Below are 20371 nucleotides of genomic sequence, written 5' to 3'. Positions count from 1 at the left end.
CTGTTTCTAAGAACTGGGCAGGTTCAGCTACCAAACAAACAACCAACCAACAACAACAATAACCAACCAACCAAACAACCAAACAACCAACCAACCAACCAAACAACCAACCAACCAACCAATCAAACAAACAAAAACCCAGGCTTCAGGCAGCTAGTCAGAAACTGCCCTGCCATCAGAAGCTGACCCCCACCTGGCCTGAGGCAAGGGCAATGGGTCAGCAACAGTTTTCAGACTTCGTTAGCAACAGTTTCCACACTTCTCCAGCAACAGTTTCCACCCTGACTCCACTGCAGTAATGATTCTGGAATGTCCCTAAGATAGAGCCAACAGAGTCAGATAAAGGTCACTTGCTCAGTAATTACCCTAATGTGCTTTAAATCAGGCCTGCAAGATCACTTGGTTCTCCTCCATCTTGGTAATGGGAGACCCCAGCATGCTGGACTTCTACAGAATAAAACGCTCTTTCCTTTTGCATACAGTTTAAGTCCAGGGCATTATTCTTCAATGGATCATGAACCCTTACACCCAGAATGTTAAGATTTAAAACTTTGAATAGCTTGTAGTAGAAACTTTGCTTTTCTTTATGTTTAAGTGAAACTCTCACTGTGGGAGTGAAGTAATGTTTTGTAACAAATCAGAGAATAATATTCTTTGCTATAGATTCTCGATGCCTGAGAGGAATATTATCTTAGCTGCATAAGCCTTTACAAAATCTCTTGTTTAATACACTATTTCTAATAATGCTTTGTGTCTTCTTGTTCTAATTAAATTTTTTTTCTAGAGTTAGCTTCCTAAAAAGAAATAGAATCTCCTGTTATCTGGCCATTGACTGGTATCTTAGTGATTGATAGAGCTTAGTGTTGGAGAGGCTATTATGAAGCCTCACTTCTCTCCCTGAGATGCAAATTCAAAGATTCCATCCTCTGAGAATAGGGGTGAGATTTGCCTCAGTTGGATTAGCAGCACTTGAAACTGTAAGTTCACTGGAAGCAAATTCACCAATATCTGAAGAGAAGAATTAGTTGTAAAGCCTTGTAGTTCTGTTGACTATTGGAAAAGACAATGACATCTTTCCACGCATTTGGGAGTTCAGGTTTTGAGCAGAGGCCTTTGTTGGAGAACTTCTGAGTCCTCCTTTGTTTATCTCTAGAGAGGTGAACCTGGCAGTGAAAGCCACATATATCTAGGCTTCAGAATTCATAGGAGAAGGATGTAGGGTTGAAGGGGTAGGATTGGGTAGGTGTGACTCTGTGAAAATTCTCCTTGAAGCATATCTAAAAGAAATTCAGGGATGATGCAGAGATCGAAGGAAAGGCCAACTAATGACCTGCCCAACTCGAAACCCATCTCATGGGCAAAAACGAATCCCTGACATTATTAGTGATGCTCTGTTATACTTGCCTCCTCTGAGAGGTTCTACCCAGCAGCAAATGGAAACAGAAGCAGATACCCATAGCCAAACATTAATGGGGATATTAATGGAAGAGTTACCAGTAGATGGTAACTCCACAGGCAGATCAACAAAGTCAGCAAACCTGGACCCCTGGGAGCTTTCAGAATCTGAGCCACCAACTGAAGAACATACACAGGTTGGAACAAGACAGAATGAGGCTCACTCATCATGGCTGCCCTGTCTGGCCTCAGTGGGAGAAGATGCAACATCTCACAGAAACTTGATGTGCTAGGGTTGGGGGAGACCCAGAGGGGAGTGTCCTACTCTCTCAGAATGGAAGGGGGCATGGGAGGGAGGGACTCCAGTCAGTGAGGGAGGAAACAGGACAGGGATCAGTGTTTTGGATATAAATTAATTAATTAAAAGGATAAAAAGAAAAAGAAAAAAGAGAAAAGGTACAGTACTCATGGAATTCTAGTACTACATTCCAGGCATGTATTTTAAAAAGTTGTATTTCTATGGTTTTTAACTTAAGGAACTTGGAGCTTTAGGTTTGAGTAACTGTTTTGTGAACTTATAATCAAGAAGCAGGTATAACAGAGGGTATATTTGCCTGTATTTTGTATTCTAATATCCCCAAACTACAGCATTGGTCTTTGCAACTCCCCCTTACTTGCATATATAAAATAAAGGATAAAGATATAAGTACTCATGGGATTAGAAAGGCTCAAAATAATTGCTTTGAAATTTGTAAGAGAAAAACAACCATATCTAACCTAGAAGGTAATTTTAAGGGTTAATTAGTTCAAATTTGCAGAATGCTTAGTTCAGCAATTGTCCAACATGGAATAATCAATAAAATACGTTCCATGTAAAAATGTCAATCACATAGACCCCAATATTTCCTAACACATTCTAGTTTATTTTTCTATTATTTATTTGGATCTATGAGACTTAGTAAAGAGTTTCTTTTATTGTTTCACTATCAATATTTTATCAGGTCTTCTTTTCTCAATAAATACAAATTGAATCTTTTGCTGACATGATTTGAATGCTCAACATCTTTAAAAATGAAAATGGTTAAAGGATAAAGTTATATGGCTCTATCAAAAAGAAAATAAAGTTGAATGGTATTCAGTCCATTTGTTAATAATATATCAAGTATTAGAAATGATTGATGTTTTATATACGTTTACTTTAGATTAAAATAAAAGTTTAATGATGCTGGCTATAAGACAATTAAAATCTCAGTGTTTTTATTTAATGTTTCCAGTGAGGACTTTTGAGTAACTCATATGGTGGAAACAACCACAAAGCTTCCTTGCTATGGGAATGCTATTCAACTTGGAAATAAGACTATTCTTGCCTATGTGGAAACACAGCAGCCTGGGCGCTTCAGAAGGTGACTACAGTACGTGGCTGTGAATTTATCCTCTGTTGCTGAAGAGAACATTGTAATGGAGGATCTATATGGAATGACATTTTACTGGGAAAGAGACAGTATGAGACAGACATGGGTGTCTAAATTGAAACAGTTGAGTTCAGAGTCTTTGAAAAATGTAAACTTGTGATGATTTCAAGTCCCTAGGTTCTTTCCAGTGGCCATGACTTTCTTCATGGACACTTTCATTCATTGGTAATTCTCAGCCTTTTGCTAAGACTGGGACATTGTACTGGAATGTGACTGAGTACACAGTAGTGTGGTTATATGTGAGAGCATGATGTACGATGCTGGAGATTATACTGAGAACATTTGCTGATTGTAACCTATATTAGATAATTTTCTCTTTATTACTTTGGAAAACTATATGGTAAAGTTTATTAATGTTTCTGTTTTATAGACAAAGAAAGAGAAGAAGAAAAGAAAAAAAAATCACCCAGTTTGTTCAAGGCTCCATCTAAGGAAGTGCTGAAACCAAAGCTTTAACTGAACTGCTCTAGTTTATAAGATCATATAATAAATTAATTCATCCCTCTTCTTGACCACTAAGTGGCAAAGAAGTGAAAATAATGTAAACCTAAAGGTAAGATCTAAGGACAAGCTTGTTCTTGTACCTTATTTTAGGGGACAGTTACATACAAACAACAGCATCAACAAATATTTTTGAAATATTAATTTATTTGAGGAAATGTGAATTGTAAGAACTTGGTCTTTTTGTGTCTTGGTAAAGTCCTGGTAGTGCTTCATAGAAAAAAATATTTTCTGTAAATGAAATATAAAACAATGTGTAAGATGTTGGTCTTGGGGCCAGTGTAATGGTTTAGCACATAAAGCTGTGTGCTACCAAGACTGACAATCTGAATTTGATCCCTGGGACCCAGATAATGGAGGGGAAAGGTTAATTCCAATGGTTGTTTTCTGACTTCTGTGTATGGGTTACAACACACACACCACTCTACCCCAGAAAATAAAACATTAAAAAACCTTGTATGAATGATTTTTGTACAAGGATTAGCTACTGCTTATAAAATCCTATTAAGAAATTGATGCTGGAATCAGCCAAAGCCAGGAAGTTGAAGCTGTTATGTCAGTGGTAGTCTGTGGCTGACAGAATATTTATTCTCAGAGGTAACTGCTATAAATTGCATTTTGCTCCTTCAGCTGCTGTAAGCTTATGATGGAGAGTGGGCAGAGAGGACAACCTGTAATTCAAGATGATTGGGAAGCTGGTTGCCTAGGAAACTGAGATGAACAGCAGAATGTCCACCAAAACCAACTGTCAACAAGAGGGCATTTCTGATCTGAGTTGCTTTTTTAATTTATACCTTATGGCTCCTGTAGTGTCTAATTAAAGCTACTTACCCTTGATAGACAGTTCATGCCAAAGTGACCCACATTAGCCAAGAGAGGCTACAAAACTTTTCATAAGCATTCTGCTGACTAAATTTTTTTGGGAGGAAGATAATAGTACAATGAAAATGAATTTACAAAGGAGTGTTGAATATCTAAATATTTTAAATATTTAAAATAAGACATTTAAAAGCTTTTAATATTCTTTCTGTGTATATATACATAGTGTATATGCATGTATGTGTGCAGACATGTGCACATATGCTCACCCATGCAGAGACTGGCAGGAGACATAATGTGTTTTCTTTTATCTCCCTCGACTGTAGTCACTGAATCTTATGCTCACATTGAAGGTAGGTTAGTTGAACAGAGAGCTCCCATGATTCACCTGTCTCTGCCCTCCAATGCTAGGGTGTCTGGAGTATAACCATGCCTAGCTTTGACTTCAGTCTCTTGGCCAATGAGTCATCTCAGCCTCATATAAAGTCATCTCTTAGTCATAACTTATCTGCACCTAAATTTATAGTCACAAAACCTATTTCTGTTTCTAACATGGGAGTTTTATTTGCTATAGTCTCTGCTCTTATGCTCTTCACATGAGATACTTTGGTGTATGATAATTATCTTCAAGAATAACACTTAGAAATTCATAAATATTTGATGAAAATGGTATAAATATAGACATTAAATTTTTAATTTTAAATGTAGTATCTATGTCCATACATATTTTATAGCTCTGCATATTTAATCAGATCCCAACACATGAAATTTCAGTACAGAGCCTATGACCAGGGAAATTTCACTTAGGTAAATTTATAATTAAATAGAATGAATCCATATTTTCTTATCCTTTTTTTGTTTTGATTGTCCTTTCCATTTTCTCATCTCTGCTTCACGGTGTCCTATGCTAACAATATCCACTATCCACTGCCTCTTTCTTACCCATAGGCAACCCACATTACAAGGTAGTATATGAACTCTGTGCTCTAGATTCACAATTCTGCCTGTATGGCCATGTCTAGACTAATGACAAAGCTTGCGGTGCAGTCTCAAGCCTGCAGGCTGCTCTCTTCTGTTGCTGCATCTTTCCATGGCCTGCATCCCCTTTCTGTACGTTAGTGTCCTCCGTCCCTTCTCCCTTCTCATCCTTACTGCGTTTCAGCTTCATTTGTAGTTGCTTCCTTGTTTTCCATCATTTCTCCTTCTAGATTCGATTTCTCCAGTCTGTGCTAGCAACTGTTCACAAATGATCCATGCAACAGACTACGGTTCCGTGTCACACAGATGGATTAGGAGTTGTTTTCTGCTTTTGTCTAATTTGTCTCTATAGAGTAACTTGATATTTTACTCAGGTAACTTAGGATACGTGAGAAGGAAATGCTTTGATTTTTATTCTGCTGACATTAGCTTCCGAGATCCATGGCTTCTTCAACAAGGACAGATTGCCTCCCTAGAGCTATTTCATTGACTTCTTCACTGACACAGTAAAGTTAATAGTCAGACAATACTGTTCTATGCAGACCCCTTAGCATTTATATTACAAAGGAGAGTATTTGAAGTCTTGTGGTGTGCTGGATGTATGGCTCCCCACTGATGTGATAAAAGACCTCAGACAAAGGTTGCTTCTTTCTCTCAGCCCACCCCAGTGCCATTGACACCCCATCCACCTTATACAGGGTAACATTGATCCTATGAGGCATGGAGAGTGACCTCTGCTTGACAAAATGGCATACTCCAGTGCCACCAGGCTGAGGGGGTTATTCTGGAGGTAAACCTCTCTGAATTTTCTCCAGAGGAAATGCAGAGGAAGATGGCAGTACAGGTTCCGTGATGGTGGGCTCATCCTTACCTGCTCGGCCTCACAATCTCCTCCACCTTTATAGATCTTTGGTTTATATTCAAATGACTATTGTTTGTCCAGGTTCCTTTTATCTGTGGAAAGGAAGGTAGTTCCTTTGCGATGAAGTGATATGTCAATCCTTGGAATTTTGTGACTTGAAATTCTTTTGTGAGCAACCAAGAAGACTCCATTCCTGATTAACTGGGATTGATATTCTTGATGGTGTTACCTGGGCTAGGTCAGCCACATTCTGCTGAAGGCCGTCCAGCCAAGGTAGATGCAGTTCACTCAGAGGGTTGTTATTTACCTAGCAAAGAGTTTGCCAAGGGCTTTAAAAGATGTCATATCTAGAATATGCTTAGATCATAGATTTCAGTGAGTGATAACCTTTGTTCCCCACTTAAGGAATGAAATCCCCAAATGGTCCTAGAAGAGGGGTCGTTAAACTCCTCACAGCTGCTTAGAGGTCATCTCTGAACTATATCCCAGGAGAAATGTTTGTAGAAACAAAACGGTACAGGAAAACCAAATGAGGCTAGTGTAGAGGAAGACAGAGGGTGGCTATTTGCAGCTCACTCAGGTGTGCTCTGAAGGTAAATGTCCTACATCAGCATTATCAGAGCAACTCCACTCCCTAGAAAGCACAGAGAGGTCACACATATGCTCATGTGCACACACACACACACACACACACACACACACACACACACTTATTACGATTGTACCTTTGAGTCTCCCAGAAAAGCAGTTTCTGTGGGTAATAGAATGAGTCTAGGTGATTTTCCAAGGAGACTGTTAATTTCCACAGATCTACCCACAACACTGATGTAGGAGGCCCCATTAACCCAAGTTATGGAAGAATTTTTCTAATTTCTTAGGAAGTTGTGTGGATATAATAATATCAGTGCTTCTTTACTTCCAAAACTGGACAGCTCATCAAACATCAGAAACAACAGTATCAGCTCCTGTCCCAACTACCATGGAGTTTCTTGAGAGAACTTATCTTGTGAATGATCAAGCCACCAAGATGTACGCCTTCACTCTAGACAGGTAAGAAGGTACTTATATCTGCATTGGCATTTTCTGTGGCTTCAGTACTCAGGAAGATAGCAAATATTAGTACTTTAGAATGATACAGGTCTGCTTTGAAAATTAGAATTATTTTGAGCATCTCAAAAGAGGTTGACTGCTTTGTGTGACTCATCCTGAGACATACAGAAGACTGCATAGTTGTTCTGATTCATTAGACGTTATAAGTCACAAAAGAAACATTCATTAAAGTAATTTTTCTCCTATGGTTTTTCACTAAAGAAAACAGATAAGAACAATCTAACTGTTTACTGTTGTGTTTTTTCAATTTTCTCATTTTTAAGTTAGAGACTAAAATGTCAAAATTACATTTAGGAAAAATAACACTTTCCAATGATGGCTCAAAACCAGAGTTATATCCATCTCAAGATGAATGGATTACTTTCTATCAGTAAGTGTGCCTACAATAAATGTAGCTGAACTCAATGTTTTCCATGGTTTCAGATTTTTCTTAATGCTTTCACAGTGTCATGTGTAATACAAGTCTTTGATTTTCATTCTTAAACAGTTATTGACTGACCACACCTATCTTATGTCCTCTATATATATTGGAAAAGAAAATATTTCTAGTTCTAGATATCTGTTCATTTAAATTAAGAGACTAATATAAATTGCATATAAAAAGAAGTGACTACGGGATAGATACAGAATAATGCTTGAGACATTTAATGATTATTTTAAAGGAAGACATTAAGAGAAACTAATGTTTCCCTGGGTGTGAGTACAAGTGCAAAATTTCCAGAAATAATAGAATAAGGACTGAAGAAAACAAAATAGGATCATAACAGAGTTAAGGGAAATCTATATAGAAAGTAAGGAAATGGGAGGTAGCGATGTAGCTGAGTGGAAGAGTATGTAGCTAGGGAATTGGTGTATGTGAGAAGATCACTCCTAGTGCGAGTGAAGTCGGTAAATGAAAACATAAGATGAATTCATGCAGAGGAAATTTTAAGAGAATTTGTACTTATTAATAATGTGTGCAATATTTTCATTTATTTTATAGAACCAAATTCATAATCTAAAAACAATGATGTTGTATTTGATCACATCAAATATAGTAAAGAGGACTTTCTCTAAAAAGTATATATTTTTTAAACAAATGAATAATAAACACGAAGGACATCTATAATCACACATTGAAAGAATTATTTTCTTAGAAAATTTGAAGTGTCAGTTATTGACCTCATAAATACTGAAATAAATAAATAAATACAAAAAACAAAGCCTTATATGAAGTCTGGACAACATGCTGTTAGCCCTAGAAGTACTGTCATATTATTGAAATAACAATAATTCCCGTTAAAATAGATTTTTAGAATTCTGATGAACAGCCACCAGTTTATCAAAATGGTCTTGTTCGTCTCGTAGGGTGACTAAGGTATGAGTCTCAAGACATGGTGCATAGGAGAGCCATGAAAACATTCAGTGTTTTCTTTTCAAACACAAAAGTGAAATCTTGAACAGATTTTAAAAATCCTGATCTTTCCATTTGCCACAGAAGAAAATGTATGCCAAAGAGAGCACCCAAACTTGCAAGGCGAGACGGCTGAGTTGAAAGTTGAGAGGATCTGTGCCCCTAGTGGGTTTGTGTAGTAGCTTCCCCTCGCCTTCATCCACACACGTGTGATCTCAAAACCTAATCTAATTGCTCCTGAGAAAATCTGTATCTTGCAGGTCTCTTATCCTTCCCCATCTCTTCCAGTCTCCTTACTTGTATATTTTCTTTCATTTCAGCGCTTTACCTCTTAATAATAATTTTCTTCTCCTGGGTTGCTTCCTTTGACCCATCACTAGCTTCTTGTTTAAATTGTTATGCATTGTAAAGACACTTACTCTTGAAGGCAACCTTGTCATCTAATTCCACCGAGGGATTGTTTCCTATAGCTGAGGCTTTACAATGAACTACTCCCACAGTGGATGGCTTACAGCACATAATTCTATGAGGAAAATCCGAGGCATATGGCCTTTGTTCTGGTTTGCTTAGGAAGTTGTTTTTTTTTTTTTTTTTTTTTTTTTTCTGGTTTCTAGACTAGAAGGTTCAAAATGCCTGGATTCACACTTACATGCCTGGGGTCTTTTCCTGACTTTGGCTAGAGTCTTTGTTTGCCCTCTCTACATTTGCACCAGCCTGAGAGTTTTGACATGATAATTCAGGACCTAAAAAAACAAGACTGGAAGCTTATAACCATCACATAGCTAAAGCCCACAGCAGGATCACTGTTACTATTTTAGCAAGTAATAACAAGCCTCAAGGTCTGGATTTTAACATGACAGATATTACTGGGTGTCACCTTTGTATACATTTCACCATGGGACAAAAGGAAGCCTTGTTAGTGCCATTGTCACTAGGGAATACCCTCTCCTTCCTCTGCAATTCTTACTTCAGAATTGTTCCATTGTTAAAGAAGGGCTGTGGAAACAAGAATAGGGATAGAGGGTAGAGATAAGCTGCTAGAATCTTTTCAACAATCTATCTCTGTCTCTCTGTTACTATATCACTGTCTCTCTGCCTCTCTGTCTCTATCTCTTTGTCTGTGTCTCTGTGTCTGTCTGTCTGTCTCTCTCTCTCGATGTGCGTGCATGTGAAAGACAATCCTCAAGTGCTTCCCACCGTTTTCACCAGCCTGGATCTTGTTAAGTAGGTGAGGCTGGCTGGTCAGTTAGTCTAAGAGGTCCATTTGTCTATGCTTATCCAGTGCTGGGATTACAAGCACACACCACACATCTGGGTTTTTAAATATAGTTTCCAAGGATCCAATACAGGCCCTTCTCTTTTCCAGGCACCCTGGCAAAGTTTATGTTTTTTTATTGTCTCTGGAGTTGTCCTAAGGGCACATGAAGAAATGAAAAACAACATGTTCTCAAAAGCCAGTGAGTCTCAGTAAGAAGTGAGAAGATGGAGAGACTGGGTATTTCCAAGCAGAGCTGCTGCTGAAAACAGTAGAGTTCTTGTTTTTCTGTTGAGAAAGGAAGAGTAAGCTTGAGGCTTTGTGACAGAAATAAACACGAGAGTGAAAGAGCAGCAACAGCCCAAGATTAAAACCACACACACACACACACACACACCACACGTAAAAATCCCTCTGGGGTTGCGGCTAACCACAGACTGGCATCAACAGCAATCCTGGAGAGAGGATTCCTTGTGTTCCCCACTCATGGAATTCACATGCTGACACCTGAAGACGCAGTGTGGACTTATTAACAACAATGCAAATCCTAAGGGTGTAACCAAGTTTAAATGTGGTTACAGGAATATCTTTTACATATGATAAGCCAGAGAATCCATTTTCTCTCTCTTTATGTGCACAGTGATAAAAGCCATGTGAGGATATCAAAGGGCTGCCATCAGTGAGCCAGTAAGAATTTGCATAAATTTATTAGCACACTGGCCAGGAAGTTCTAAACTCCAGACCTGTGCAAAGATACATTTCTGTTAAGTCATCCGTGCTATGATGCTTTCTTGCAGTTCAAGCAGCCTAACAGAAGCCCTAAATCTGATTGAACCATGTAAACTGTGGAGTAATTTTTATCTTAGAGCATTGTTGAAAACAGTCAAGCAATTGGAAGGCAACTAGACAGCCCACACTCTGAGTGAGTTATTAGTAGAGGCAGAATATCCAGCATAGGCTTGAGAGTGCAGCCATGGAAAGAGACAAAGCATGTGCAACTAAAATGACCACCATCCGTTGAGGGTACAGAGAGGTAAAGACACCCAGAGATGAGCCCTCTCAAGGAGCATGGGGCACTCACAGGCGTAGAAAACCAGGGGAATGCACTCCACTGAACTGGGTAATCCAAGTTCCCAAATAAGAAATGAAAAGAAAGAAAATCACAAAGAATCACTATCTAGTAACAGGACAATACAGAAAGATATTCATTTTCCTCAAAATCAAAAGACAAAGAAACAGAAAAAATACATAAATAGTAAAAAAAAAAAATCCAGTCATAGGACAGCTTTAAAAATGTCTAAATGTTGGACTTACAGTTTAAATGTTTTGATAGCAGCTACTATAATTTATCAAGAGAACAAAAATGTAATTATGTTTAAAACACTAATGAAAGACTTGATGACTATCTCAAAATAGTGAATACCAACAAGGAAATAGAGACCATAAGATCAAATTTTAAATTCTAAGATAGAAAGGCATAATAAGTAAAATTAAAAAAAAAAAAAGAAAGAAAAAGAAAAAACCCGCCTGAAGGGCCTGATAACAGACCTCTGCTACTGAAATCAGCAAACAGAACAAAACTTCAGTGGTCTTCAAAATAAAGAAATAGTTATCATTAATAAAATAATAAAGTAATAATTAAAATAATTAAATAACTCAAACTAAAATTAATCAATACAATATTTGTATAATTACATAAACATATGTGTATGATTATAAAATAATAATAATAATTTAAAAGTTAAAGAAAATGAGCAGAGCATTAGAGAATTGTGACACATGATAAATTCTTTTTTTCCATTTTTTTATTAGATATTTAGCTCATTTACATTTCCAATGCTATACCAAAAGTCCCCCATACCCACCCCCCTCCCCCACTCCCCTACCCACCCACACCCACTTTTTGGCCCTGGCATTCCCCTGTACTGGGGCATATAAAGTTTGCAAGTCCTATGGGCCTCTCTTTCAAGTGATGGCCTATTAGGCCATCTTTTGATACATATGCAGCTAGAGACAAGAGCTCCGGGGTACTTGTTAGTTCATATTGTTGTTCCACCTATAGGGTTGCAGATCCCTTTAGCTCTTTGGGTGCTTTCTCTAGCTCCTCCATTGGGGGCCCTGTGATCCATTCAATAGCTGACTGGGAGCATCCACGTCTGTGTTTCCTAGGTCCTGGCATAGTATCACAAGAGACAGCTATATCTGGGTCTTTTCAGCAAAATCTTGCTAGTGTAGGCAATGGTGTCAGCATTTGGAAGCTGATCATGGGATGGATCTCTGGATATGGCAATCACGAGATGGTCCATCCTTTCGTCACACTTCCAAATTTTGTCTCTGTAACTCCTTCCATGGGTGTTTTGTTCCCTATTCTAAGAAGGGGCAAAGTGTCCACACTTTGGTCTTCCTTCTATTGAGTTTAATGCGTTTAGGAAATTGTATCATATATCTTGGGTATCCTAAGTTTCTGGGCAAATATCCACTTATCAGTGAGTACATATTGTGAGAGTTCCTTTGTGATTGGGTTACCTCACTCAAGATTTGCCTAGGAATTTCATAAATTCATTATTTTTAATAGCTGAGTAGTACTCCATTGTGTAAATGTACCACATTTTCTGTATCCATTCCTCTGTTGAGGGGCATCTGGGTTCTTTCCAGCTTCTGGCTATTATAAATAAGGTTGCTATGAACATAGTGGAGCATGTGTCCTTCTTACCGGTTGGGACATCTGGATATATATGCCCAGGAGAGGTATTGCTGGATCCTCCGGTAGTACTATGTCCAATTTTCTGAGGAACCGCCAGACTGATTTCCAGAGTGGTTGTACAAGCTTGCAATCCCACCAACAATGGAGGAGCGTTCCTCTCTCTCCACATCCTCGCCAGCATCTGCTGTTATCTGAATTTTTGATCTTAGCCATTCTGACTGGTGTGAGGTGGAATCTCAGGGTTGTTTTGATTTGCATTTCCCTGATGATTAAGGATGTTGAACATTTTTTCAGGTGCTTCTCTGCCATGCGGGATTCCTCAGGGGAGAATTCTTTGTTCAGTTCTGAGCCCCATTTTTAATGGGGTTATTTGATTTTATGGAGTCCACCTTCTTTTGTTCTTTATATATATTGGATATTAGTCCCCTATCTGATTTAGGATAGGAAAGATCCTTTCCCAATCTGTTGGTGGTCTTTTTGTCTTATTGATGGTGTCTTTTGCCTTGCAGAAGCTTTGCAATTTTATGAGGTCCCATTTATCGATTCTCGATCTTACAGCACAAGCCCTTGCTGTTCTATTCAGGAATTTTTCCACTGTACCCATATCTTCGAGGCTTTTCTCTACTTTCTCCTCTATAAGTTTCAGTGCCTCTGGTTTTATGTGGAGTTCCTTAATCCACTTAGATTTGACCTTAGTACAAGGAGATAGTAATGGATCAATTCACAATCTTCTACATGATAACAGCCAGTTGTGCCAGCACCATTTGTTGAAAATGCTGTCTTTTTTCCACTGGATTGTTTTAGCTCCCTTGTCAAAGATCAAGTGACCATAGGTGCGTGGGTTCATCTCAGGGTCTTCAATTCTGTTCCATTGGTCTACTTGTCTGTCACTATACCAGTACCATGCAGTTTTTTATCACAATTCCTCTGTAGTACAGCTTTAGGTTAGGCATGGTGATTCCACCAGAGGTTCTTTTATCCTTGAGAAGAGTTTTTGCTATCCTAGGTCTTTTGTTATTCCAGATGAATCTGCTGATTGCCCTTTCTAATTCGTTGAAGAATTGAGTTGGAATTTTAATGGGGATTACATTGAATCTGTAGATTGCTTTTGGCAAGATAGCCATTTTTACTATACTGATTCTGCCAATCCATGAGCATGGGAGATCTTACCAGCTTCTGAGATCTTCTTTAATTTCTTTCTTCTGAGACATGAAGTTCTTTTCATACAGATCTTTCACTTCCTTAGTTAGAGTCACGCCTAGGTATTTTATATTTTTTGTGGCTATTGAGAAAGGTGTTCTTTCCCTAATTTCTTTCTCAGCCTGTTTGTCCTTTGTGTAGAGAAAGGCCATTGACTTGAGTTAATTTTATATCCAGCTACTTCACTGAAGCTGTTTATCAGGCTTAGGAGTTCTCTGGTGGAATTTGATAGTCACGTATATATACTATCATATCATCTGCAAAAAGTGATCTTTTGACTTCTTCTTTTCCAATTTGTATCCCCTTGATCTCCTTTTGTTGTCGAATTGCTCTGGCTAGGACTTCAAGTACAATGTTGAATAGGTAGGGAGAGAGTGGACAGCCTTGTCTAGTCCCTGATTTTAGTGGGATTGCTTCAAGCTTCTCACCATTTACTTTGATGCTGGCTACTGGTTTGCTGTAGATTGCTTTTATCATGTTTAGGTATGGGCCTTGAATTCCTGACCTTTCCAAGACTTTTATCATGAATGGGTGTTGGATTTTTGTCAAGTGCTTTCTCAGCATCTAACGAGATGATCATGTGGTTTTTGTCTTTGAGTTTGTTTATATACTGGATTACGTTGATGGATTTCCGTATATTGAACCATCCCTGCATCCCTGGGATGGAACCTACTTGGTCAGATGGATGATTGTTTTGATGTGTTCTTGGATTCAGTTAGCGAGAACTTTATTGAGGATTTTTGCATCGATATTCATAAGAGAAATTGGTCTAAAGCTCTCTATTTTTGTTGGGTCTTTTTGTGGTTTAAGTATCAGAGTAATTGTGGCTTCATAGAATGAGTTGAATAGAATATCTTCTGTTTCTATTTTGTGGAATAGTTTGTGAAGAACTGGGATTAGATCTTCTTTGAAGGTCTGATAGAACTCTGCACTAAACCCTGGTCCTGGGCTTTTTTTGGTTGGGAGACTATTAATGACTGATTCTATTTCTTTGGGGGATATAGGGCTGTTTAGATCATTAACCTGATCTTGGTTCAACTTTGGTACCTGGTATTTGTCTAGGAACTTCTCCATTTCATCCAGGTTCTCCAGTTTTGTTGAGTATAGCCTTTGGTAGAAGGATCTGATGGTGTTTTGGATGTCTTCAGGATCTGTTGTTATGTCTCCTTTTTCATTTCTGATTTTGTTAATTAGGATGCTTTCCCTGTGCCCTCTAGTGAGTCTGGCTAAGGGTTTATCTATCTTGTTGATTTTCTCAAAGAACCAGCTCCTCGTTTGGTTGATTCTTTGAATAGTTCTTCTTGTTTCTACTTGATTGATTTCGCCCCTGAGTTTGATTATTTCCTGCCATCTACTCCTCTTGGGTGAATTTGCTTCCTTTTGTTCTAGTGCTTTTAGGTGTGTTGTCAAGCTGCTAATGTGTGCTCTCTCTAGTTTCTTTTTGGAGGCACTCAGAGCTATGTGTTTTCCTCTTAGAAATGCTTTCATTGCGTCCCATAAGTTTGCTTATGTTGTGGCTTCATTTTCATTGAACTCTAAGAAGTCCTTAATTTCTTTCTTTATTCCTTCCTTGACCAAGGTATCATTGAGAAGAGTGTTGTTCAGTTTCCACGTGAATGTTGACTTTCTATTATTTATTTTGTTATTGAAGATCAGCCTTAGTCCATGGTGATCTGATAGGAATGATGGGACAATTTCAATATTTTTGTATCTGTTGAGGCCTGTTTTGTGACCTATTATGTGGTCAATTTTGGAGAAGGTACCATGAGGTGCTGAGAAGAAGGTATATCCTTTTGTTTTAGGATAAAATGTTCTGTAGATATCTGTCAGATCCATTTGTTTCATAACTTCTGTTAGTTTCACTGTGTCCCTGTTTAGTTTCTGTTTCCATGATCTGTCCATTGGTGAAAGTGGTGTGTTGAAGTCTCCCACTATTATTGTGTGAGGTGCAATGTGTGCTTTGAGCTTTACTAAAGTTTCTTTAATGAATGTGGCTGCCCTTGTATTTGGAGCATAGTTATTCAGAATTGATAGTTCCTCTTGGAGGATTTTACCTTTGATGAGAATGAAGTGCCCCTCCTTGTCTTTTTTGATGACTTTGGGTTGGAAGTCAATCTTATCAGATATTAGAATGGCTACTCCGGCTTGTTTCTTCATACCATTTGCTTGGAAAATTGTTTTCCAGCCTTTCATTCTGAGGTAGTGTCTATCTTTTTCTCTGAGATGAGTTTCCTGTAAGCTGCAAAATGTTGGGTCTTGTTTGTGTAGCCAGTTTGTTAGTCTATGTCTTTTTATTGGGGAGTTGAGACCATTGATATTAAGAGATATTAAGGAAAAGTAATTGTTCCTTCCTGTTATTTTTGTTGTTAAAGTTGGCATTCTGTTCTTGTGGCTGTCTTCTTTTAGGTTTGTTGAGGGATTACCTTCTTGTTGTTTCTAGGGCGAGGTTCCCGTCCCTGTATTGGTTTTTTTCTGTTATTATCCTTTGAAGGGCTGGATTCGTGGAAAGGTAATGTGTGAATTTGGTTTTGTCGTGGAATACTTTGGTTTCTCCCTCTATCTTAATTGAGAGTTTGGCTGGGTATAGTAGTCTGGTCTGGCATTTGTGTTCTCTTAGTGTCTGTATAACATCTGTCCAGGATCTTCTGGCTTTCATAGTCTCTGGTGAAAAATCTTGTGTAATTCTGATAGGCTTGCCTTTATATGTTACTTGACCTTTTTCCCTTACTGCTTTTAGTATTCTATCTTTATTTAGTGCATTTGTTGTCCTGATTATTATGTGTCGGGGGGAATTTCTTTTCTGGTCCAGTCTATTTGGAGTTCTGTAGGCTTCTTCTATGTTCATGGGCATCTCTTTCTTTAGATTTGGGAAGTTTTCTTCTATAATTTTGTTGAAGATATTTGCTGGTCCTTTGAGTTGAAAATCTTCATTCTCATCCACTCCTATAATCCGTAGGTTTGGTCTTCTCATTGTGTCCTGGATTTCCTGGATGTTTTGAGTTAGGATCTTTTTCCATTTTCCATTTTCTTTGATTGTTGTGCCGATGTTCTCTTTGGAATCTTCTGCACCTGAGATTCTCTCTTCCATCTCTTGTATTCTGTTGCTGATGCTTGCATCTATGTTTCCAGATTTCTTTCCTAGGGTTTCTATCTCCAGCGTTGCCTCACTTTGAGTTTTCTTTATTGTGTCTACTTCCCTTTTTAGGTCTAGTATGGTTTTGTTCATTTCCATCACCTGTTTGGATGTGTTTTCCTGTTTTTCTGTAAGGACTTCTACCTGTTTGGATGTGTTTTCCTGTTTTTCTTTAAGGACTTGTAACTCTTTAGCAGTGTTCTCCTCTATTTCTTTAAGTGAGTTATTAAAGTCCTTCTTGATGTCCTCTACCATCATCATGAGATATGCTTTTAAATCCGGGTCTAGCTTTTTGGGTGTGTTGGGGTGCCCTGGACTGTGCGAAGTGGGAGTGCTGGGTTCTGATGATGGTGAGTGGTCTTGGTTCCTGTTAGTAAGATTCTTACTTTTATCTTTCGCCATCTGGTAATCTCTGGAGTTAGTTGTTATAGTTGACTCTGTTTAGAGATTGTTCTTCTGGTGATTCTGTTACCGTCTATCAGCAGACCTGGGAGACAGGCTCTCCTGAGTTTCAGTGGTCAGAGCGCTCTCTGCTGGCAAGCTCTCCTCTTACAGGGAAGGTGCACAGATATCTTGCGTTTGGACCTCCTCCTGGCCGAAGAAGAAGGCCCAAAACAGGACCTTTCCCAGAAGCTGTGTTGCTTTGGCAGGTCACAGAAGCTGTCAGCTTCTGTGTTGCACACTCTCACCTGTGAAGACCAAGTTCCTAAGTTCAACGGAGTCCCGGAACCAAGATGACGCCCACTGCTCCTGAGGCAGAGGGCTTCCGAGACAGGCAGACACCTGTCCTCTGTCCTGGAGGGTGGCCGGATGTCTGGAGCCCAAAACGGGTGCTGCCTCAGAGGCTCTGTGGCTCCCGCCTGTCCCAGAAGCTGTCCATTTCTGTGGTGCACACTCTCACCTGTGCAGACTGAGTTCCTAAGTTCAACGGAGTCCCGGAACCAAGATGGCGTCCGCTGCTCCTGAGCCAGAGGGCTTCTGAGCCAGGCAGACACCTTTCCTCTGGCCGGGAGGGTGGCCGGCCGTCTGCAGCCCGAAAAGGGTGCTGCCTCAGTGGCTCTGTGGCTCCCGCCTGTCCCAGAAGCTGTCCACTTCTCTGGTGCACCCTCTCACCTGTGCAGACTAAGTTCCTAAGTTCGGTGGAGTCCCGGAACCAAGATCATACATGATAAATTTACTAGTTCATGCATAATAGTATTACCAGAAGGAAAGAAAAAAATATAAATGTCTTTAATGACCCCAAATCTCAAAAATTTGGTGGAAATTAATTTGTAGTTCCATTATACTTAGTGAATATAAGAAGAGATAAGCAGCTCGGTGAGGTGATGCATGTTTATGCTGCGGTACTTGGGAGGCAGAGGTACGTGGATATCTCTAAGTTTGAGGCTGGCCTAATCTACATAGTGAGTTCTGGGACACCCAGTGCTAAATAGAGAGACTTTGTCTCAAAAAACTGGTGAGGCCAGAGGAGGGTACTGGGTTCCTCTGAAATGACAGGTTGCTGTTAGCTGCCTGACTTTGTAGATGGGTGTGAGCCCCCATGTGCTCAGAGCTGAAACCCAGCTTTTCTACAAAAAGCACTAAGCACTCACCTCCTGCACAGCCATCTCTCAGCCCTGAAGAGAATCTCTTTACATCCAAAACATGGAATGTTATAATTAAGAAGAAAGTCTGAAAGTATTTCAGAATATGTAGAACATAACTATGCCCAGGCTCGTTGCTTCTAATAAACATTAGAAGATACTATGCATTTCAGCCAGGACTTCCATGTGAGAAAACAAAAGGAGAGACATCAGAATAGAAAGGGAAAATGAAAGCTATATTTCCAAACAATAACAAAAATGTCAAAACATACTCTGAGAAATGTAACATTTAGTAAGTTCAATAAAGTGGTAATAAATGATAGATGTAAATGTAATTGTATTTTTACATAGGAATAGCAAAATAAATAAAATAAAAAGACCTGAAAATAAAGTTAAGAAAACTCATTTACTTAATAGGGCATACAAATAAAGCATATGAATTCATCAAATAGGGGGTAAAGATATAACTTATTGGCTAAAGGCATTGGTTGCTCTTTCAGACGACCCAAGTTTGATTCCTAACACTCACATGGAGGCTCACCAACACCTAGAACTACAGTCCCCAGGGGATCTAATGCCTTCTTTGGTCTTTTGCCAACACAACATCGCATGCAGTACACAAACCATACATGCAGGCAAAACACCCATACTCATAAATTAGAAATTACAAAAAAGTAATTCATTAAATAAATAAAAATGCTCAATTTTATATTATAATTTACAGAACATTGTAGGAATTAAAGAATTCACTAAGAATGTTTCCAGCACGGTCGGGGTGGAAGAATTAATATTGCTAAATTTTAAAATTGACATGAGGATTTTATGTGCTCACCATAATACTTATTTAGAGAAATTAAACCTTTTAAGAGAAATGAACAAAATAGACCTCACAACTTCCATAGTACCAGAAGGGACTTCTTACTTGGGATTTTGATTGCTGTCAAGAGGTGCGGTAACCATAGCAACTCTTATAGAGGAAAGCATTGAATTGGGGTTGACTTACAGTTCAGAGGTTTAGTCTATTATTGTCATGGTGGGAAGCATGTGGCATACAGGCAGACATGATTCTGGAGAGGTTGCTGAGAGTTCTATGTCTGGGTTGGCAATCTGCAGAAAGAGAGAGGGAGATACTGCGAAGTCCTCCCCCTGTGACAGTTTCTCCAATAAGCTGATACCTACTCCCAAAAGGCCACTTGTCCTAATCCTTCCAAATAGTGCCGATGGGGGCCATTTTCCCTTAAAATACCATATCCCATTCCCTGAACCCATAGGATTCTAATCATAACTTCAAAAATCCTTATTATAGCCTATAACAGTCTCAACATTGTTGAAATGCCTAAAGTTCAAAATCTCTTCTGAGACTCATGATAAACTTCTTAGCTGTAGTCCCCTGTAAGATCAATATCAGAAAGCATATCACACACTTCCTACACACCATAGGATAGGAAATATACTACCATTCCTGAAGGTAGGAAAGGGAACATAGTGGGAAAATACTGGACCAAAGCAAGACGGAAAACCAGATGACAAACTCCAAATTCTGTATCTCTATGTCTGATGTCACCGAGGTCTTCAGATCCCTAACTCCTTTCAGCCTTGTTGACTGCAGAATATTGCTTTCTCTCAATATGGTTCCACTCTCTGTTAGCAGCTTTCCTCAGAAACCATCCCGTGACGCTGCTATCTTTAACACCTTGAAGTCTTCAAGGCAGTTCTGACTTCACCTTCACAGCTTTCAGCAATGGCCTTGTTAGTCCTCCACACAGTGACACACCTGCCATATATCTGACCTCAATGGTTTGCCTTAGATGTCAGAACCCTTTTCTTTTATCCTTGATCTACAGCCATAAACAAGTGAAGGGAGAAGATGGCAAGTTCTGCTGCTTGCTGGCCCTGGAACATGCCCCACTCATTTGAATACATTTTCCCTATCTTTCTGTTTTCAATGGTTTGAACTTCCTCTGTA

At 39.0% G+C, this 20371-nt stretch overlaps 1 protein-coding gene across 2 annotated transcripts in view; it reads left to right on the top strand.

Moving 5' to 3' along the window:
* Positions 1-7006: 7006 nt before the first annotated feature.
* The window catches only part of Slc30a8 (solute carrier family 30 member 8), a 46167-nt gene continuing 32802 nt past the window's right edge, over positions 7007-20371 (top strand). Inside the window, exons 1-2 of one of the 2 annotated variants that reach the window (XM_085831718.1) lie at positions 7007-7077; positions 7969-7971. In XM_085831718.1, coding sequence (XP_085687844.1) covers positions 7007-7077; positions 7969-7971 — 74 coding nt within the window. The remainder of the gene's footprint in view (positions 7078-7968; positions 7972-20371) is intronic. The other variant, XM_085831719.1, reaches the window with a different exon arrangement.

Source organism: Mus caroli, unplaced genomic scaffold, assembly GCF_978045245.1.
Source record: "Mus caroli unplaced genomic scaffold, Mus_caroli_1 scaffold_16, whole genome shotgun sequence".
NCBI classification, from domain to species: domain Eukaryota; kingdom Metazoa; phylum Chordata; class Mammalia; order Rodentia; family Muridae; genus Mus; species Mus caroli.
Note: the sequence above shows the minus strand (reverse complement) of the source record. Positions and strands in the feature narration are given on the sequence as shown.